Source organism: Gallus gallus, chromosome 2, assembly GCF_016699485.2.
Source record: "Gallus gallus isolate bGalGal1 chromosome 2, bGalGal1.mat.broiler.GRCg7b, whole genome shotgun sequence".
NCBI classification, from domain to species: domain Eukaryota; kingdom Metazoa; phylum Chordata; class Aves; order Galliformes; family Phasianidae; genus Gallus; species Gallus gallus.
The window spans coordinates 148,569,042-148,591,173 of NC_052533.1; the positions used below are offsets into that span (position 1 = coordinate 148,569,042).

General features: G+C 58.6%; 2 protein-coding genes across 7 annotated transcripts in view; one reads left to right on the forward strand and one right to left on the reverse strand.

The window, feature by feature from the left end:
• Positions 1–632: 632 nt before the first annotated feature.
• On the reverse strand, positions 633–21,003 carry MAF1 (MAF1 homolog, negative regulator of RNA polymerase III). 2 transcript variants are annotated; one of them, XM_025148107.3, is made up of 8 exons: positions 20,698–21,003; positions 12,984–13,126; positions 11,383–11,511; positions 11,105–11,270; positions 8,550–8,671; positions 5,284–5,403; positions 3,639–3,758; positions 633–3,509 (listed from the first exon to the last, which is right to left on the reverse strand). In XM_025148107.3, the coding sequence occupies exons 2-8, from the start codon at positions 13,064–13,066 to the stop codon at positions 3,488–3,490; spliced, it is 762 nt and encodes a 253-aa protein (XP_025003875.1). In that variant the 5' UTR covers positions 13,067–13,126; positions 20,698–21,003; the 3' UTR covers positions 633–3,487. The 2 variants fall into 2 exon arrangements, with proteins under 2 accessions (XP_025003875.1, XP_046789983.1); XM_046934027.1 differs by lacking the exon at positions 20,698–21,003 and adding an exon at positions 19,692–20,623.
• A 259-nt stretch (positions 21,004–21,262) lies between these two features.
• The window catches only part of LOC101751687 (putative uncharacterized protein FLJ22184-like), a 54,810-nt gene continuing 53,940 nt past the window's right edge, over positions 21,263–22,132 (forward strand). For 4 of the 5 annotated variants that reach the window (XM_040696153.2, XM_040696154.2, XM_040696157.2 and 1 more), the window contains exon 1: positions 21,525–21,798. In XM_040696153.2, coding sequence (XP_040552087.1) covers positions 21,577–21,798 — 222 coding nt within the window. In that variant the 5' untranslated portion in view covers positions 21,525–21,576. Of the gene's footprint in view, positions 21,799–22,132 lie in introns of all 5 variants that reach the window. The other variant, XM_040696158.2, reaches the window with a different exon arrangement.

Genomic DNA, 22,132 nt, shown 5'->3' on the forward strand with positions numbered 1-22,132 from the left:
CCAACCATCCCATGGCTCCATGATCTTCCAGGACCCTTTCAACCCATCCTATCACTCTATGATCTTCTAGGTCCCTTCCAACCCAACTATCCCATATCTCTATGACCTTCAAGGACCCCCCCCCAGCCCAACCACCACATGCCTCTATGCCCTTTAAGGACCCGTCCAATCCAACCATCTCATGGCTCCATGACCTTTTAGGACCCTTCCAATCCCCCCTTCCCAGGCAGGGATCTATGATCTTCCAGGACCCTTTCAACCCATCCCATGTCTCTATGCCCTTTAAGGACCCTGCCAACCCAACCATCCCCTGTCTCTATGACCTTCAAGGACCCTCCCAACCCAACCACCCCATGCCTCTATGCCCTTTAAGGACCTTGCCAACGCCCCCTCCCCCCCCCCCTCCCCACCTTGGGTCCATGATAGAGGACATGTGGCACCTGGTGACTGCCACCAGTGGTGACCACAGCCCCCAGGCACTCAAGGGGGGCCCACCCCCCTATCCCATAGGGCCACGAGCCACCAGCGCCCCCCTATAGCAGCAATGAGGACCTGGGGAGGACCAGGACCCCCCCAGAGACCCCCGCATCCCCCCCCCCAACTCCCCCCAGGGAGCCTCGAGGGCAGAGCAGTGAATCACAGAAACCCTTTATTGGCGTAAGGATACATTGCTATGCTGTGAAGTCACACGTCCCTGACGGGCGAGACGGGGCAGGCGGCCACGGCGGTGGGACGGGATCAGGTCCTGAACCCACAGCGGGGGGGTGGGGGGGGGGGAGGGGATCACTGTGCCCCCCACCCTCAGCTCCCCCCTCCCCACTCGTCCTTCTTTCCCAGCCCGATCGATGGGGGGAGGTCGGGCAGTGAGAGGGGCAGAAGACGAAGGCAAATCCTCCCATGGGGCAGCAGTGGGGCTGAGAGCCCTCTGCAGGACGGCCCCGTATCAGCACAGCACGGGAGGGCGGGGGGGCGGGGGGGGGGGGCTCTGGCCCTGCTTCCCCCCTGCTCGGATTTGGGGGGCAGACCCCCCATAGTCAGAGACGGGGTGGGGGGGTGGGACTGTGCCCCCATAATAGAGCGGGGTCCTGGGTGGGCTCCCGGCTTTGGGGCAGCTCGGGGTTGTGCGTGCTCAGCTGAGCCCCTGCCCTGAACGGGAGCTGTGGGGCAGAGGGAGAATGTGGGGAGAGATGCTCCCACTCTGTGCCCCCCCCTCCGAGTACAAAAATCAACACCCCAAGGGGCCCCCCCCCCCCTTCCCCACCTCCAGCCCCGCTCTGCCGCTGCCCAAAGTCAATGTGTGGTTCAGAAAGCAAACAGCAAACCCCCCCCCCACCCCCCACCCCCCCCCCCAAAAGACCCCCAAAACCCTCCTGGCGAGGACTGAAAAACCAGCAGATGAACCCAAAAGGGAGGAGAGAACGGCGACGGGAGGGTAAAGAGCAAAGCAAACCTCTTTGAAACGAATGGACTCTTCCTTGGGAAAGGAACACAGCACGGAGTTCTTGGGGGGGGTGGGGGTGGGGAGGGGGTCGGGCAGCCCCCAGCCCCACTGCTGCTGCTGGGGATGGACGGACGGACAGATGGACGGATGGATGGATGCATGGATGGATGGATGGAGGAAAAGTGCTTGAGGGAAGTCCAGCCCAGCCTGGAGCCACGAGGAGTTTGCAGGTCAGTGCAGCCAATGAGATCAGCAATAAAGTGCAGCAAAGCTTCTCGGAGCTCGGCATGGCACGGCCGTCCATCACAGCCCCCCCAAACGGGGTGGGAGAGGGGATCCATCACAGCCCCCCCAATGGGGTGGAGAGGGGATCCATCACGGCCTCACCAATGGGGTGGAGAGGGGATCCATCATGGCCTCACCAATGGGGATGGAGAAGGGATCCATCACTGCCCCCCCAATGGGGTGGAGAGGGGATCCATCACGGCCTCACCAATGGGGGTGGAGAGGGGATCCATCACAGCCCCATCAATGGGGTGGAGAGGGGATCCATCACAACCCCATCAATGGGGTGGAGAGGGGATCCATCACGGCCTCACCAATGGGGTGGAGAGGGGATCCATCACGGCCTCACCAATGGGGTGGAGAGGGGATCCATCACAGCCCCCCCAAAGGGGGTGGAGAGGGGATCCATCACAGCCTCACCAATGGGGTGGAGAGGGGATCCATCACGGCCTCACCAATGGGGGTGCAGAGGGGATCCATCACAGCCCCATCAATGGGGTGGAGAGGGGATCCATCACGGCCTCACCAATGGGGTGGAGAGGGGATCCATCACAGCCCCCCCAATGGGGTGGAGAGGGGATCCATCACGGCCTCACCAATGGGGATGGAGAAGGGATCCATCACTGCCCCCCCAATGGGGTGGAGAGGGGATCCATCACGGCCCCCCCAGTGGGGTGGAGAGGGGATCCATTACAACCCCATCAATGGGGTGGAGAGGGGATCCATCACGGCCTCACCAAAGGGGGTGGAGAGGGGATCCATCACGGCCCCCCCAAAGGGGTGGAGAGGGGATCCATCACAGCCCCCCCAGTGGGGTGGAGAGGGGATCCATCACAGCCCCCCCAAACGGGGTGGAGAGGAGATCCATCACAACCCCACCAATGGGGTGGAGAGGGGATCCATCATGGCCTCACCAATGGGGATGGAGAAGGGATCCATCACTGCCCCCCCAATGGGGTGGAGAGGGGATCCATCACGGCCCCCCCAGTGGGGTGGAGAGGGGATCCATTACAACCCCATCAATGGGGTGGAGAGGGGATCCATCACGGCCTCACCAAAGGGGGTGGAGAGGGGATCCATCACGGCCTCACCAATGGGGTGGAGAGGGGATCCATCACAGCCCCCACAATGGGGTGGAAAGGGGATCCATCACAGCCCCACCAATGGGGTGGAGAGGGGATCCATCACGGCCCCATCAATGGGGTGGAGAGGGGATCCATCACAGCCCCCCAAAAGGGGGTGGGAGAGGGGATCCATCACAGCCCCCACAATGGGGTGGAGAGGGGATCCATCACAGCCCCCCAAAGGGGGTGGAGAGGGGATCCAACAGTGGGGATGGAGAGGGGATCCATCACAACCCCCCAAAAGGGATGGAGGGGGGATCCATCAGTGGGGATGGAGAAGGGATCCATCACAGCCCCATCAGTGGGGGTGGAGAAGGGATCCATCACAGCCCCCCCCCCCCAAAAGGGGATGGAAAGGGGACCCATCACAGCCCCCCCCCCCAAAAGGGGATGGAAAGGGGACCCATCACAGCCCCCCCCCCCCAAAAGGGGATGGAAAGGGGATCCATCACAGCCCCCCAGTGGGGGTGGAGCGGGGATCCATCAGTGGGGATGGAGAGGGGATGTGGGGGGGCAATGGCGGCCATTCTCAGTTCGCTGCGCTCCGAGGTGCTGGGGGCACTCCAGTGTGTGTGTGTGTGTGTGTGTGTGTGTGTGTGTGTTTACGTGTGTACATCCAGCAGGAGCAGCTCCGGGATCACATGCAGATCACCTGCAACCTGTGGGTGGGAAGGGGGAGGTGAGCACGGAGCGCCGTGCCGGGACAGCAGCGCAGCAGGGAGCGGACACCACACACACACACACACACACACACACACACACACACACACACACACACACACACACACCTGTCCTCCTCGATGCTGCCGCTCTCGGGGTCGTGGGGGTCTCTGCTCTCCTCTGTGTCCTCCTCCCCGAGGTCCATGTCCAGCTCGTTGTTTGCCTCCGGCCGGGTGTACGCGTAGCCGCTGTGGGAAGAGGGGATGCGAATGTGTGGTCGGCACCGCTGCAGCTCCAGGCTGAGCGTCTTCCATGGCTCTGTGACCTTCCAGGACCCTTCCAACCCAGCCATTCCATGGCTCTGTGGCCTTTAAGGACCCCTACAAACAACCCTGAGTCTTCCATGGCTCTGTGACCTTCCAGGACCCGTCCAACCCAGCCATTCCATGGCTCTACGATCCATAAAGACCTCTCCAACCCAACCCAAGTCTTCCATGGCTCTGTGACCTTCCAGGACCCTTCCAACCCAGCCATCCCATGGCTCTACGATCCATAAAGACCTCTCCAACCCAACCCAAGTCTAACACGTCTCTGTGACCTTCCAGGACCCTTCCAACCCAGCCATTCCATGGGTGTATGATCCATAAAGACCCCTCCAACCCAACCCAAGTCTTCCATGTCTCTGTGACCTTCCAGGACCCTTCCAACCCAGCCATCCCATGGCTCTGTGGCCTTTAAGGACCCCTACAAACAACCCTGAGTCTTCCATGACTTTGTGACCTCCCAGGACCCTTCCAACCCAGCCATTCCATGGCTCTACGATCCATAAAGACCTCTCCAACCCAACCCAAGTCTAACACGTCTCTGTGACCTTCCAGGACCCTTCCAACCCAGCCATCCCATGGCTCTGTGGCCTTTAAGGACCCCTACAAACAACCCTGAGTCTTCCATGGCTCTGTGACCTTCCAGGACCCTTCCAACCCAGCCATTCCATGGCTCTACGATCCATAAAGACCTCTCCAACCCAACCCAAGTCTAACACGTCTCTGTGACCTTCCAGGACCCTTCCAACCCAGCCATTCCATGGCTCTACGATCCATAAAGACCTCTCCAACCCAACCCAAGTCTAACACGTCTCTGTGACCTTCCAGGACCCTTCCAACCCAGCCATTCCATGGCTGTATGATCCATAAAGACCTCTCCAACTCAACCCAAGTCTTCCATGTCTCTGTGACCTTCCAGGACCCTTCCAACCCAGCCATTCCATGGCTCTACGATCCATAAAGACCTCTCCAACCCAACCCAAGTCTTCCATGTCTCTGTGACCTTCCAGGATCCTTCCAACCCAGCCATTCCATGGCTCTACGATCCATAAAGACCTCTCCAACCCAACCCAAGTCTTCCATGGCTCTGTGACCTTCCAGGACCCTTCCAACCCAGCCATTCCATGGCTCTACGATCCATAAAGACCCCTCCAACCCAACCCAAGTCTTCCATGTCTCTGTGACCTTCCAGGACCCTTCCAACCCAGCCATTCCATGGCTCTACGATCCATAAAGACCTCTCCAACTCAACCCAAGCCTTCCATGGCTCTGTGACCTTCCAGGACCCTTCCAACCCAGCCATTCCATGGCTGTACGACCCATAAAGACCCCTCCAACCCAACCCAAGTCTAACACGTCTCTGTGACCTTCCAGGACCTCTCCAACCCATCCCACTCCATGACATGGCATGCAAAGCAACTCGCTCATGGCGCCATCGCCGCGAGCTGACCTGATGGAGCGGCAGGTGAAGAAGACGATCCTCTTCAGCCTCTTGTTGTAGAAGAAGTAGTTGAAGGACCAGAGGCTGCCGTCCTCTCCAAAGGGGTCTGAATCCAGGTCTGGGTTGTAGCTGCAACACCAAGAAACGGTGGTGAGGAACAGTGCACCAAACCCTGTTCCCATATCCAACCTCGGCCCGGCCCCATTCATAGAACCATGGACTCGTGAAGGTTGGAAGACACCTCTGAGATCCACAACTTTGATCCCAACCTACCCTACCATGACCTTAAATACAGCCACAGAGTCGTGAGGGTTGAAAGAGACCTCGAGGATCATCCAGTCCAACCCCAACCCACCATCATACCATGACCCTAAATAGAACTACACAGCCATTAAGGTTGGAAGAGATCTCAGAGTCCAACCCCAGCCCATCATAGCATGACCATAAATACAATCAGAGAAGCATTAAGGTTGAGAAAGACCTCCAAGCTTCCCCAGTCCAACCCCAGCCCATCATTCCATGACCCTAAATAGAATCAGAGAAGCATTAAGGTTGAGGAAGACCTCCAAAATCCTCCAGTCCAACCCCAGCCCACCCCACCATGACCCTAAATCGAACCACGGAGTCACGAGGGTTGAAAGAGACCTCAAGGATCATCCGGTCCAACCCCAACACACCCCCACCATGACCCTAAATAGAACCACAGAGACATTAGGGTTGGAAAACACTTTCAAGATCTACCTCTCCAACCTCAATCCACCACACCAAGCCCCTAAATAGAACCACAGAGCCATTAAGGTTGGAAGAGATCTCGGAGTCCAACCCCAGCCCATCATAGCATGACCATAAATAGAATCAGAGAAGCATTAAGGCTGGAGAAGACCTCCAAGCTTCCCCAGGTCCAGCCCCTCCCCACCGTGACCCTAAATACAACCACAGAGTCGTGAGGGTTGAAAGAGACCTCGAGGATCATCCAGTCCAACCCCAACCCACCCCCACCATGACCCTAAATAGAACCACAGAGTCATTAAGGTTGGAAGAGATCTCTGAGTCCAACCCCAGCCCATCATTCCATGACCCTAAATAGAATCAGAGAAGCATTAAGGTTGAGGAAGACCTCCAAAATCCTCCAGTCCAACCCCAGCCCACCCCACCATGACCCTAAATCGAACCACGGAGTCATGAGGGTTGAAAGAGACTTCAAGGATCATCCGGTCCAACCCCAACCCACCCCCATCATGACCCTAAACAGAACCATAGAGACATTAAGGTTGGAAAACACCTCCAAGATCCACCACTCCAACCTCAACCCACCACACCGTGACCCTAAATAGAACCACAGAGTCATTAAGGCTTGAGGAAGAGATCTCGGAGTCCAACCCCAGCCCATCATAGCATGACCATAAATAGAATCAGAGAAGCATTAAGGCTGGAGAAGACCTCCAAGCTTCCCCAGGTCCAACCCCTCCCCACCGTGACCCTAAATACAACCATGGAGTCGTGAGGGTTGAAAGAGACCCTGAGCATCATCCAGTCCAACCCCAACCCACCCCCACCATGACCCTAAGTAGAACCACAGAGACATTAGGGTTGAAAGAGACCTCAAGGATCATCCGGTCCAACCCCAACACACCCCCATCATGACCCTAAACAGAACCATAGAGACATTAAGGTTGGAAAACACCTCCAAGATCCACCACTCCAACCTCAACCCACCACACCGTGACCCTAAATAGAACCACAGAGTCATTAAGGCTTGAGGAAGAGATCTCGGAGTCCAACCCCAGCCCATCATAGCATGACCATAAATAGAATCAGAGAAGCATTAAGGCTGGAGAAGACCTCCAAGCTTCCCCAGGTCCAACCCCTCCCCACTGTGACCCTAAATACAACCATGGAGTCGTGTGGGTTGAAAGAGACCTCGAGGATCATCCAGTCCAACCCCAGCCCACCCCACCATGACCCTAAATAGAACCACAGAGACATTAGGGTTGAAAGAGACCTCAAGGATCATCCAGACCAACCCCAACCCACCCCCATCATGACCCTAAACAGAACCAGAGAGACATTAAGGTTGGAAAACACCTCCAAGATCCACCACTCCAACCTCAACCCACCACACCGTGACCCTAAATAGAACCACAGAGTCATTAAGGTTGGAAGAGATCTCGGAGTCCAACCCCAGCCCATCATTCCATGACCCTAAATAGAATCAGAGAAGCATTAAGGTTGAGGAAGACCTCCAAAATCCTCCAGTCCAACCCCAGCCCACCCCACCATGACCCTAAATCGAACCACGGAGTCACGAGGGTTGAAAGAGACCTCAAGGATCATCCGGTCCAACCCCAACCCACCCCCACCATGACCCTAAGTAGAACCACAGAGACATTAGGGTTGGAAAACACTTTCAAGATCTACCACTCCAACCTCAATCCACCACACCATGACCCTAAATAGAACCACAGAGTCATTAAGGTTGGAAGAGATCTCTGAGTCCAACCCCAGCCCATCATTCCATGACCCTAAATAGAATCAGAGAAGCATTAAGGTTGAGAAAGACCTCCAAGCTTCCCCAGTCCAACCCCAGCCCACCCCACCATGACCCTAAATCGAACCACGGAGTCATGAGGGTTGAAAGAGACCTCAAGGATCACCTGGTCCAACCCCAACCCACCCCCATCATGACCCTAAATAGAACCACAGAGACATTAGGGATGGAAAACACTTCCAAGATCCACCACTCCAACCTCAACCCACCACACCATGACCCTAAATAGAACCACAGAGTCATTAAGGTTGGAAGAGATCTCGGAGTCCAACCCCAGCCCATCATTCCATGACCCTAAATAGAATCAGAGAAGCATTAAGGTTGAGGAAAACCTCCAAGCTTCCCCAGTCCAACCCCAACTGACCCCACCATGCCCACTGGCCATGTCCCCAAGTGCCACATCCCCACAGTTCTCAGACACCTGCAGGGATGGTGACCCCACCACCTCCCCGTGAAGCCCATGCTGACGTCTGACCCCTCATTTTGGGAATAAAATCATTCCTAATGTCCAACCTGGCACAACGTCAGACCGTTACCTCTCGTCCTCAATCTGCACGCGTTGAAAACAGAAAGCAGAGAACTGGGGCCGCCCCTCTGCGCTCACAGAGCCAACAGTGGAGCCCCTGCCCTACTCCAGCCCTCACGCAGGGGTGGGCACACCAAAATTCCCAATTTTACCAAAAAAATCACAGATCTGCAGGCCAGGAGGGGGGGGGGGTCCCATTACCTGTAGATGTCGCACTCAGAAAGGCAGATCTCCTCGTCCACAGCGTCCCACAGGTGTGGCTTCAGGGCATTGAAATCCTCGCGGACCGCAGAGAAGAGGCTGCAGTTGACTGCATTGATCACCTGCGAAGGGAGTGGGCTGTGAGGGGGATGGGGGGGTCTTTGGGCTGTGAGAGGGATGGGGGTGGGGGGTCCCGGCGTCCCCACCGCCTCTGTGACACCTGGAAGAGACGCTGTAGGCACACAGCAACCTCGGTGCAGAGGATCCCCAAATCCCAGAGTTGTAGGGGCTGGAAGGGATCTCCCGTTATCCCCCAGTCCAACCCCCCCCCCCCCAGAGCAAGCTCCCTCTTTGGAACCCATCCCAGGGTGCCACCATTGGCCTTCCTGGCCACGAGGGCACATGGATCGGTCAACCTGTTGGCTACCATTGGCCATTGGCACACCATGGCTCGTGGTCAACCTGTTGGCCACCATTGGCCCCCTCGGCCATGAGGGCACACTGCTGGCTCATGGTCAACTTCTTGGCCACCATTGGCCATGAGGGGACACCGCTGGCCATGAGGGCACACCCTTGGTTCATGGTCAACTTGTTGGCCACCATTGGCCACAAGGATACTACTGGCTCATGGTCAACCTGTTGGCCACCATCGGCCTCCTTGGCCATGAGGGAAGACTGCTGGCTCATGGTCAACCTTTTGGCCACCATAGGCCATGAGGGGACACCGCTGGCCATGAGGGCACACCCTTGGTTCATGGTCAACTTGTTGGCCACCATCGGCCACAAGGATACTACTGGCTCATGGTCAACCTGTTGGCCACTGCTGGCCTCCTTGGCCATGAGGGCAGACTGCTGGCTCATGGTCAAACTGTTGGCCACCAATGACTATGAGGGGACACCGCTGGCCATGAGGGCTCACCCCTAGCTCATGGTCAACCTTTTGGCCACCATTGGCCACAAGGACACTACTGGCTCATGGTCAACCTGTTGACCACCACTGGCCCCCTCAGCCATGAGGGCACGCTGCTGGCTCATGGTCAACCTGTTGGCCACCACTGACCATGAGGGGACACTGCTGGCCATGAGGGCACACCCCTGGTTCATGGACAACCTTTTGGCCACCATTGGCCACAAGAACACTACTGATTCATGGTCAACCTGCTGGCCACCACTGGCCTCCTTGGCCATGAGGGAAGACTGCTGGTTCACGGTCAAACTGTGGGCCACTGTTGGCCATGAGGGGACGCCACTGGCTCATGGTCAACCCAGTGGCCACCACTGGCCACAAGGACACTACTGGCTCATGGTCAACCTGTTGGCCACCATCAGCCTCCTTGGCCATGAGGGAAGACTGCTGGCTCTGGTCAACTTGTTGGCCACCGTTGGCCATGAGGGGACACCGCTGGCCATGAGGGCACACCCCTGGTTCATGGTCAACCTGTTGGCCACCATTGGCCATTGGCACACCATGGCTCATGGTGAACCTGTTGGCCACCGCTGGCCTCCTTGGCCATGAGGGCATGCTGCTGGCTCATGGTCAACCTGTTGGCCACTGTTGGCCATGAGGGCACAACCCTGGTTCATGGTCAACCTTTTGGCCACCATTGGCCACAAGGACACTCTACTGGCTCATGGTCAACCTGTTGGCCACCACTGGCCTCCTTGGCCATGAGAGAAGATTGCTGGTTCACGGTCAACCTGTTGGCCACTGTTGGCCACGAGGGCACGCCACTGGCTCATGGTCAACCCAGTGGCCACCACTGGCCACAAGGACACTCTACTGGCTCATGGTCAACCTGTTGGCCACCATCGGCCTCCTTGGCCATGAGGGCACGCTGCTGGCTCATGGTCAACTTGTTGGCCACCATTGGCCATGAGGGGACACCGCTGGCCATGAGGGCACAGCCTTGGTTCATGGTCAACTTGTTGGCCACCATTGGCCACAAGGATACTACTGGCTCATGGTCAACCTGTTGGCCACTGCTGGCCTCCTTGGCCATGAGGGCAGACTACTGGCTCATGGTCAACTTCTTGGCCACCATTGGCCATGAGGGGACACCGCTGGCCATGAGGGCACACCCCTGATTCATGGTCAACCTTTTGGCCACCATTGGCCACAAGGACACTCTACTGGGTCATGGTGAATCTGTTGGCCACCACTGACCTCCTTGGCCATGAGGGAAGACTGCTGGTTCACAGTCAACCTTTTGGCCACCATAGGCCATGAGGGGACACCGCTGGCCATGAGGGCACACCCTTGGTTCATGGTCAACCTTTTGGCCACCATTGGCCACAAGAACACTACTGATTCATGGTCAACCTGTTGGCCACCATCAGCCTCCTTGGCCATGAGGGAAGACTGCTGGCTCATGGTCAACTTGTTGGCCACCACTGGCCACATGAGCACACCGTTGGCTCACAGTCAACCTGTTGGCCACCACTGGTCTTTTGGCCACAGAGGCTCCACTCTGCACCCCTGCAGCCCTGCAACCCTGCAGCCCCACAGAACCAGATACCCCCACCCCACTCCCCCGGGACCCACTCTGCCCACGCACCCAGTTGAGGCTGGGCTCCCGGCTGAACTCGTGGCTCTTGGCAGCGCTGAAGTCGTAGTCGGGCCGGAAGGACTCATTGAGCGTCGCTATCAGGTAGAAGAGCGTCTTGCGGCTGCACTTGTCGCTCAGTGGCCCCTCCTCGTCACCACTCTGACTCTTGCTGAGCCTGAAGCATGGAACAAACAAAGGCAGTGGTGCCCAGCCTGTGCACCAGTGGCCCTGACCAACCTCCCCCCAGCCTCCAGCCCGGAGATGTCAGAGCACCACTGGTCCTGTACCTGCTGGGGCTGATCCCCGTGGTCTGAGGGGGTGACAGGGCCTCCAGGACGTGGGGTTGGCCCTCCTGGCAGAACTGCTTGAACATGTGCTTGTCGTCGCCGGCCATCTTGCAGGAGTAGCTCTCAATCCTGCAGGGAAAGCACAGCGTGGAGTGAGACACGCGGGATTGGCAGAGTCAGGAGCAGCCCCAGAGCTCTCACGTTGCAGCTCGGGAATGCAGAAACCCAAAGGAGCTCTCAGGTGAAGCCTAAAAGCTGCTCCCACCACCGCCCAGCTGCAATGTGAGAAGGAGAGCTGGGCACAGGGTCCCACAAGGGCTCAGTGTTGCTGATCTCAGCTTCCGCTGACCCCTCTGGGGCTCAATGACAGATTCTGCTCTGTCTCCTGCAGATCCCTCCAGCCCACCCCTGAGATGGGAATGCCAACACCCCCAGCTCCCACCCACATCTTCTACATCAGGGGAAGAGGAGAGGAAACACCATGGGGTGTTCAGCCAACAGCCATAAAGCATAATGATGGAAGGAACCTATAAGATCAGTGTGGAATCATAGAATGGGATGGAAAGAGCACGGCCCGGAGAGCTGCCTGGGGATGTGGTGTTGTTATGATGGGGCAACGGCTGCCAGAGGTGCTGGCAGAGCTGTGTGGGGCTGGAGGAGGAGGGAACCAGGCAAGGGAAAGAGAAACCAGCTGCCAGCCAATGTGAAAGGCACCAAACACGGTAAATCAGAGGTAAATCAGTGGTACCACGGCACGGCAGAGGAAGGAGGAGAGAGCCAAGGCACAGAGGTGTTACCAGAGGGGAAAATGAAACAGAGAGAGGAAGGAGAAAGCCCGGGCACAGCTGAGAGGCTGGCTGCAATTATGGAAGCACAGAACGGTTGGGTTGGGAAGGTCCTTAAATATCATAAACCCATGGGACGGTTGGGTTGGAAGGGTCCTTAATGATCACAGAGCCAGTCATGTAATGGTTCAGTTGGGTTGGGAGGGTCCTTAAAGATCATAGAGCCATGGCGTGGTTGGGTTGGGAGGGTCCTTGAAGATCATAGAGCCATGGCATGGTTGGGTTGGGAGGGTCCTTGCAGATCATAGAGCCATGGCATGGTTGGGTTGGGAGAGCCCTTAATGATCACAGAGCTGTGACATGGTTGGGTCGGGAGGGTCCTTAAAGATCATAGAGCCATGGCATGGTTGGGTTGGGAGAGCCCTTAATGATCACAGAGCTGTGACATGATTGGGTTGGGAGGGTCCTTAAAGATCATAGAGCCATGGCGTGGTTGGGTTGGGAAGGTCCTTAAAGATAACAGGGGATGCCACTCCTGGTCCCTTAAAGATGCCAGGGGATGGACCTTACAGACCCAGAACTATGGAAGGGCTGGGTTGGAAAGGCTCTCATCATAAAGAGCCTTCTTGTACAGTTGCTCTCCTCACATTACCAGCTCCATTTGGGCACTGAAGGCCGCAGTGAGGTCCCCTGGTGTCTCCCCAGGCTGAGCCCCCCCCCAGCTCTCAGCCTGGCCCCATAGAGCCGCCTCCCCTCTGCAGAAGCAGCCCGGGGTGCAGTTGGCTCTGCAGCCCACCCGGTTGTGGCATCACTCACCTCCCAATGATGTGGGCATCCCCCGTCTCCACTGTCAGTTGGGAGTTTATTGCTTCGAAACTTGAGTTTTCCAACAGCTTCATTGTCTCCGTGCTCGGCTCAAAGCGATTCCCTGTGCAGCAGCGGCAGCAAGGCGGTGTGTCCTGCAGGGAAGGGAACGTCTCAGCTGGGGAGAGGGGACCCCAAAGCTTTGGCATGAGTGCTGGCAGCAGGCAGGGCAGAATGGAGCAGGAAACATCTCTTAGGAGCAGGAAAAAGGGGAGGTGGGGTCGTGATGGGCAACTGCTTTGCTCTGCGTGCTGTTATCGCTGCCCCACAACTGCAGCACCCACCTCAGCTGTACCAGGGTTGAGCTCACACCACGCGCAGCAGCAGCCCCAGAAATGGAATCCCAGATCTGTAGGGTTGGAGGGGACCTCTGGAGCTCCCCCAGCCCCACCCAGCCCCCTCCTCCCACCCCCCACCCTTTAGATATCCATCAGTGCTGCTCAGACCCCTCTCAGCCTTCTCTCCCCCGGCGCTCTCAGCCTGTCCCCACCAGGAGGGGCTCCAGGCCCCCTCCCCATCTCCACACCCCCCGCTGGGCTCTCCCAACAGTTCCCAGTCTGCCCTGAACTGGGAGCCCAGCACTGGGTGCAGTGCTCCAGCAGTGCCCCCCCAGGGCAGAGCAGAGGGGAGCAGCACCTCCCTCACCCTGCTGGCTGCACTCTGGGCAATGCACCCCAGGGTCCCATTGGCCCTCTTGGCCACCAGGGCTCACTGCTGGCTCCATTGGCCAACTGTTGGCCAACCACTGATGAACCACAGTCAACTGTTGGTCAACCATTGGTCAACCGCTGTTCAACTGCTGGGCGACTGTTGGCCAACCAGGCCCCTCTCTTGCCCTGCTGGCTGTGCTCTGGGCAAGGCACCTCAGGGTCCCATGGGCCTCCTTGGCCACCAGGGCTCATTGCTGCCTTGTGGTCAATCATTGGCCAACTGTTGGCCAACCCCTGGTGAACCACAGTCAACTGTTGGTCAACTGTTGGTCAACCGTTGGTCTACCGCTGGCCAACTGCTGGGCAACTGTTGGGCAACCAGGCCCCTCTCTCACCCTGCTGGCTGTGCTCTGGGCAAGGCACCCCAGGGTCCCGTGGACCTTCATGGGCACCAGGGCTCATTGCTGCCTTGTGGTCAATCATTGGCCAACTGTTGGCCAACCTCTGGTGAATCACAGTCAACTGTTGGTCAACCGTTGGTCAATTGCTGGGCAACTGCTGGGCAACCAGGCCCCTCTCTCGCCCTGCTGGCTGTGCTCTGGGCAAGGCACCCCAGGGTCCCGTGGACCTTCATGGGCAGCAGGGCTCATTGCTGCCTTGTGGTCAATCATTGGCCAACTGTTGGCCAACCTCTGGTGAACCACAGTCAACTGTTGGTCAACTGTTGGTCAACCGTTGGTCAACCGCTGGCCAACTGCTGGGCAACTGTTGGCCAACCAGGCCCCTCTCCCACCCTGCTGGCTGTGCTCTGGGCAATGCACCCCAGGGTCCCACGGGCCTCCTTGGGTACTAGGGCTCATTGCTGCCTTGTGGTCAATCATTGGCCAACTGTTGGCCAACCTCTGGTGAACCACAGTCAACTGTTGGTCAACCGTTGGGCAACTGCTGGGCAACTGCTGGGCAACCAGGCCCCTCTCACCCTGATGGCTGTGCTCTGGGCAAGGCACCCCAGAGTCCTGTGGGCCTCCTTGGCCAAGAGAGCTCATTGCTGCCTTGTGGTCAATCATTGGCCAACTGTTGGCCAACCCCTGGTGAACCACAGTCAATTGTTGGTCAACTGTTGGTCAACCGTTGGTCATCCACTGGCCAACTGCTGGGCAACTGTTGGCCAACCAGGCCACTCTCACCCTGCTGGCTGTGCTCTGGGTAAGGCACCTCAGGGTCCCATGGGTCTCCTTGGTTACCAGGCCTCATTGCTGCCTTGTGGTCAAATATTGGCCAACTGTTGGCCAACCTCTGGTGAACCACAGTCAACTGTTGGTCAACCGTTGGTCAACCGTTGGTCAACTGCTGTTCAACTGCTAGGCGACTGTTGGCCAACCAGGCCCCTCTCTCACCCTGCTGGCTGTGCTCTGGGCAAGGCACCCCAGGGTCCCACGGGCCTCCTTGGGTACTAGGGCTCATTGCTGCCTTGTGGTCAATCATTGGCCAACTGCTGCCCAACCTCTGGTGAACCACAGTCAACTGCTGGTCAACCGTTGGGCAACTGCTGGGCAACTGCTGGGCAACCAGGCCCCTCTCACCCTGATGGCTGTGCTCTGGGCAAGGCACCCCAGAGTCCTGTGGGCCTCCTTGGCCAAGAGAGCTCATTGCTGCCTTGTGGTCAATCATTGGCCAACTGTTGGCCATCCCCTGGTGAACCACAGTCAATTGTTGGTCAACCGTTGGTCAACCGTTGGTCATCCACTGGCCAACTGCTGGGCAACTGTTGGCCAACCAGGCCACTCTCACCCTGCTGGCTGTGCTCTGGGCAAGGCACCCCAGGGTCCCATGGGCCTCCTTGGCCACCAGGGCTCACTGCTGGCTCCTGGTCAACCGTTGGCCAACTGTTGGCCAACCTCTAGTGAACCACAGTCAACTGTTGGTCAACTGCTGGGCCACTGCTGGTCAACCACTGGTCAACTGCTGGGCGACTGCTGGCCAACCAGGCCCCTCTCTCGCCCTGCTGGCTGTGCTCTGGGCAAGGCACCCCAGGGTCCCATGGGACTCCTTGGCCACCAGGGCTCACTGCTGGCTCCTGGTCAACCATTGGCCAACTGTTGGCCAACCACTGATGAACCATGGTCAACTGTTGGTGAACCACTGGCCAACCACTGGCCAACTTCTGGGTGACCGTTGGCCAACCAGGCCCCTCTCTCGCCCTGCTGGCTGTGCTCTGGGCAAGGCACCCCAGGGTCCCGTTGGCCACCCTACTCAACCATTGGCCAACTGCTGGCTAACAAGGATCCTTCCCCCACCCTTCTGGCCGCTCTCTTTGCAGCACAGCTCAGGGTACCATTAGTCTTCTTGGCTATGAAGGCACACCGGTCAATACTGGCCAACCATTGTCCAACCAGGACCCCCAGGTCCTTCTTCACAGAGCTCCTTGGCAGCAGCTCAGCCTCAGCCTGTATTGCCATGTGTGGTTACTCCTCCCCAGAGGAACAACCAGTAGGGGGCTGCCCCATTCCCCACCCCACACCCGCAGCTCACCGGCCCACAGCAAGAGCCAGCGGGGTGTCAGCTCAGTGCTGCCCATGGTAGACGTTTGGAACGGCTCCCCGATCCTCAAAGCTCATTAAAACCCCAATGATTGGCTGCTGACCCCAAAACTCAGTCAGTTTCCTCCCACAGATCTGTGCCTGACCCCTTGAAACTCTGTGAGGGGAAGGGGAGAGCCCGGGGGAAGGGGAACAGAGACCCCAGGAATGTGGGGAGCCATTGTGCCATAGAGCAGTGTGCCAACCCATAAAATGGGGGGTCAAAGTGGAGCATGGGATGGGTGAAGATCGCAGAACCATGGCATGAATGGGTTGGAAGGATCCTGAAAGATCATGGAGACGTAGACTGGTAGGATTGGTACCATTCTATGATATAATTGGCTTCAAAGGGTCCTTACAGATCATAGAGACATGGAATGGTTGGGTTGGAAGGGTCCTTAAAGGTCATAGAGAAAAGGAATGGTTGGGTTGGAAGGGTCCTTAAAGGTCACACAGCCATGGAATGGTTGGGTTGGAAGGGTCTTTAAAGGTCACAGAGCCATGGAATGATTGGGTTGGAAGGGTCCTTAAAGGTCATAGAGACATGGAATGGTTGGCTTGGAAGGGTCCTTAAAGCCTAGAGAACTATGGAATGGTTGGGTTGAAAGAATCCTTACAGATCATAGAGACGTAGACTCGTAGGGCTGGGTTGGAAGGGTCCTTAAAGATCATAAAGCCATGGATTGGTTGGGCTGGAAGGGTCCTTAAAGATCACAGAACCATGGCATGAATGGGTTGGAAGGGCCCTTAATGATCACGGAGATGTAGACAGGTAGGGTTGGCTTGGAAGGGTCCTTACAGATCATAAAGGGATGGAATGGTTGGGTTGGAAGGGTCCTTAAAGATGATAAAGCCATGGATTGGTTGGGTTGGAAGGGTCCTTAAAGATGATAAAGCCATGGATTGGTTGGGTTGCAAAGACCCTTAATGATCACAGAACCACAGATGGTTGGCTTGGGTTGAAAGAGACCCCAAATCCCCCCAGCCCACCCCCCACTGCAGTGTCCTCCATTCACCCCCCCCCACCTCTCACACTGCCCACAGCCCCATCCACAGCCTGGAGCCCCTCCAGCCATGGGGCACCCCGAGCTGTCCCTACGCCCCACACAAAACCCCTCCCCACTTCCCCTTCAGCCACTCAGCAGCCACTTCCCCCCCCACCCCCCATCCCTGACAACCCCCCCCCAGCAGCTCTGCACACAGCACAGCCCTACAGACAGCAGGAAACCACCGCGTTTCCGCACAGCACCGCAGCTCCCAACGCACCCAAAGCTTCAGCTCCGGGGTTCCCACGCAGCAGTGCTTACTGGAGGAAGACGGGACCTGAGAGCAAATAACTCCCGTGGGGGGCTGGGGGATGACACCACTGCGTGCACTGCAGGGAGATACAGGCTGCATCCCTCTCATCTGCCGGCCGGGCCAGAAGATGGGAACAAAAGGAGTTCCTGCTGAGAGCCCAAAGCCAGAAGGAGCTGACTGCACCCCCTGGCACTCAGCAAAGAGTTTGTGCTGCCACTGGAAAAGGGTCAAAGTCGTCGTCAACTCAACAACAACCCCTGATGGGCCTTCCAACCCAACCATGCCATGGCTCTGTGACCTTCCAGGACCCTTCCAACCCAACCATCCCATGGCTCTGTGACCTTCCAGGACCCTTCCAACTCAACCATCCCATGGCTCTATGATCTGTAAGGACCCTTCCAACCCAACCATCCCATGGCTCCATGATCTTCCAGGATCCTTCCAATCCAACCATCTCATGGCTCTATGATCTTCCAGGACCGTTCCAACCCAATCATCCCATGGCTCTATGATCTTCAAGCACCCTTCCATCCCATCCCACTCCATGGCTCCATGATCTTCCAGGACCCTTCCATCCCAACCATCCCAGGGCTCTGTGATCTTCCAGGACCCTTCTAACCCAACCATCCCATGGCTCTATGATCTGTAAGGACCCTTCCATCCCAACCATCCCATGGCTCTATGATCTTCCAGGACTGTTCCAACCCAACCATCTCATGGCTCTATGACCTTTAAGTACCCTTCCAATCCCCCCCCTCCCAGGGATCTATGATCTTCAAGGACCCTTTCAACCCATCCCATGGCTCTACGCCCTTAAAGACCCTTCTAACCCAAACATCCTAAATCTCTATGACCTTTTAAGACCCTTCTAACCCAACCATCCCATGGCTCTATGATCTTCCAGGACCCTTCCAATCCATCCCACTCCATGGCTCCATGACCTTTAAGGACCCTTCCAACCCAATCATCCCATGGCTCTGTGATCTTCCAGGACCGTTCCAACCCAACCATCCCATGGTTCTATGACCTTCCAGGACCGTTCCAACCCAACCATCCCATGGCTCCATGACCTTTAAGGATCATTTCAATCCCCCTCTCCCAGGTATCTTCAAGGACTGTCGGGATCTATGATCTCCACTGCAAACCAACGTCTGAGCTACGAACCCCGCTGGACCCATGATGGTGAATCCCTCTCTCTGTTGCTTTCTACAAACACTCCTTGCTTTTATTTCCTATCTCTTTTCTATCACCTTCTCTTCCCTCCTTCCCCTTTTCTTTCCTTCTTCTCCTCCCCCTCCCCTCCCCTCCTCTTCTACTGTCTTCCTTTCCCTCTTTCCTTCCCCTTTCCTTTCCTTTCTCTTCCCCTCCTCTCCTCTTCTCTCCTCTCCCTTCCCTCCCTCTCCTCCTCCCCCTTCTCCTTTCCTTAGTCTGTCCTTCCCCTTTCCTTTCCTTTTCCTTCTGTTCCCCTTCTCTTCCCCTCCTCTCCCTTCTCTTCCCCTCCTCTCCTCCCCTCCTCTTCCCCTTCTCCTTTCCTTCCTCTCCTCTCCTTCCCTTCCCCTCCTCTTCTCTCCTCTTTTCCCTCCCCTCCCTCCCTCCCTTCCCTTCCTCTTTCCTTCCCATATTTCCTTTCCTTTTTCTTCCCATTCCGTCCCCTCCCCTCCTTTCCCTCCCCTCCCCTCCCTCCCCCTTCTCCTTCCCTTCCCTTCCTCTGTCCTTCCCCTTTCCTTTCCTTTTCCTTCTGTTCCCCTTCTCTTCCCCTCCTCTCCTCTTTTCCCTCCCCTCCCCTCCCTCCCTTCCCTTCCTCTTTCCTTCCCATTTCCTTTCCTTTTTCTTACCCTTCCCATCCCCTCCTCTTTTCCCCTCTCCTTTCCCTCCCCTTTCCTCCTCTCCTCTCCCCCTTTCCTTTGCCTTTCCTTCTCTTTTCCTTCTCTTCCCTTTCCCCTCCTCTCCTATCCCTCCCCTCCCCCTTCCCCTTCCCTCCTTTCCCTCCCCTTCTCTCCTCCTTCTCCTTCCCTTCCCTTTCCTTTCCTTCCCCCCCCCCCCACTCCTTCTCTTCCCTACGTCCTCAATCAATCAGGATTCATAACAAAACTCCTCAGACCAACACTTGACCCATCACGTCCTCATCTCACCATCAGCTCTACACATATCCAAAGAACCCCTGTCTCCCTCCTACAAATAGAAGACAGACGCGGTCGTGCTTTTATTTACAGCCACAGGAGCGCTGCCAGACAGCAGCCTACGGGGCAGCAGGCAGAGAACATCCCGACCCGGTGCTGGGCTAATTATAAACGGGGCTAATTATAACCCCGGGCTTAACAGAAAGCAGAGAGAGAGAGTTTTGGGTGCCAGGGGACGCCCTGGCCCAGATGGGAGGTGCGTAAACGCGGGCAGAGCCAAGGGCTGAGCAGCTGAAGCAATCAACAACACAGCAATTCATCACCTGCAGCCCTAAAGCCCGGGCCAGGAGAACCCATGGAGCAACAGCCGTTGCTCAACGCCGGCAAAAGGGGCGCCCCGAGGCCTGCGAGCTCAGCGCCGAGGCCTTCACGGAGCCCCGGGGGGCGGCTGACGGAGCACAACCCGCGCCCAGCTGGGCCTGCCCGGCTCTGCTCCAATCCCTCCGGCCCGGAGGATGCTGTGGGCCCGGTGTGCTGCCGGGAGCGGCTCCGGGACTCAGCAACTGCGGGCCGAGTTCGGCCCGGGTTCACAGCGACCGCGCGCCGGGCCCAGCCGTAGGCCCAGAGTAGGCCGCAAGTGCGGCCTACGCGCTGCCGACCTCGTCAGGAGCAGGCCCCGAGCGCGGCCTACGCGCTGCCGCCCCCTCAGGAGCCTCTTCCGAGCCGGGCCTCGCTGCCAGCACTCGGCCTGAGCGGCCCCCCGGTTCTTCGCACCGTTCCTCGGCGGCCTCGGGTTCCGTTCCGGCCGCTGAGGCTGACGGGGCCCGGGCTGCACCGCGGGCAGGCCGAGCGCCCGCTCCCAGCGGACTGCATTTCCCAGCGCGCCCTTCGGCGGCGCGCCGCGCCAGGAAGGGCGGAGAGGCCGCAGAGCACGCTGGGAAATGTAGTCCGCAATGCCCCCCCCCCCCCCCCCTCCACCCCCCCCATTGCGGTGGCGGAAGCCCTCCGTTGGACTCACCGGCGTCTCCCGGTCCCGGTGCGGCCTTTTGGCGGCGGTGCTCCTTCAGGCTCGGGGCGTGCGTAAGGGGCAGCGTCTCCGGGAAAAGCTCGAGGAAGGCGAGTGGGCTTCGGCTGCCGTCCGCCGTCTCACCCCGGCCCGCCGGGCCTCCGCCCACCCCGACATGGCCGCGGAGTGCTCGGGACGCAGCGAGCGGCTGAGGGAGATCTGAGGGATCCCCGAGCGGCGGCGGAGCGAGCGGCGACCGAACGTTTCCTCAGGCGGCGGCGGACGACAACAAGCGGCCAGGCCCCACCCGTCTGTCCCGAGCGGAGCTTGGCGGCCCACTTCTTCCCATTGGTTAAGCACCATGTCAATCACAACGACTTTCTACTTCTATTGGCTGGCCGGGGCGTCGCTCAGAGCGGCGACCCGCCTCTGACATCGTATTGGCTGAGAGGAGTGTCAGTCAGCACAACGCGCCCGCCCTCCGAACGGACCTCGCCGAGCGCACCCCATAGGCCGCAGCGCTCCGCGAGCTGATTGGCTGCCGGGGACAAAGACGGAGGGAGCGGAGCCAATCACAGGCCTGGAAGGGCGGGGCGATGGCTCCGAGACTGCGGCGACGGCCCCGGGCTCAGCAAACCCTGCGGGGTCCGCACCCCGGAGACCCGCAGTGCCCCGGAGAGGGCTGAGCAGTGCGGTCTGAGCCCTCACGGAGCGGCCTCTGGCGGAACTCTGAGCGCGTTCCCACCCGTTCCCCCCGGTTCCGTCCTGGAACCTTTCTCTCGAGCCGAGTTTCCAGCCGGATGACATTTCCGCACTTCCCGCGTTTCCGGTCGGAGCGCGTTTCCGGTAGGACCGCCGAGCGGGCGGAAGTTCCGGGAGGAGGCGGCGGCCATGGCTCTGCCCGGAGCCCCCGGCCCGGCCCCGGCAGCGGCCCCCGCGCCGCCGCCTCCACCCACGGTGCTGATGGCGGTGCGGGTGGGGGTTCCGCAGCCCCCCCGGGTCCCCCCGCCGCCCGCCGCCGCCCTCCGCCTGCAGCTCAGCGTGGAGCCCGCGCCCGGCGGGCAGCGCCGCTTCCGGCTCGGCCTGAGGCAGGAGGAGGCGGCAGGAGGCGCGGTGAGAGCCGGCGGGGAGGGGGAGGGGGAGGGAGGGCGGGGGGAGGGGCGGGCCCGGTGCTGCCCCCTCCCGATGCTGCTGTTCCCCGGCTCCTGAAGGCCCTTCATCCACGGCTTCCCCGTGGCAGTGGATCCCCGGTTCCCTATGGCAGCACATCCCTGGTTTGCTATGGGCCTGGACCTGTGACCCCCCATGGCCTCCTATGGCCCCCTATGGCCCCCCATGGCCTCCTATGGCCTCCTATGGCCTTGTCTTTCTGGTTCCCTATGGCATCAGATCCTTGGCTCCCTATGGCCCCGGACCTGTGGTTCCCTATGGCCCCGGACCTGTGGTT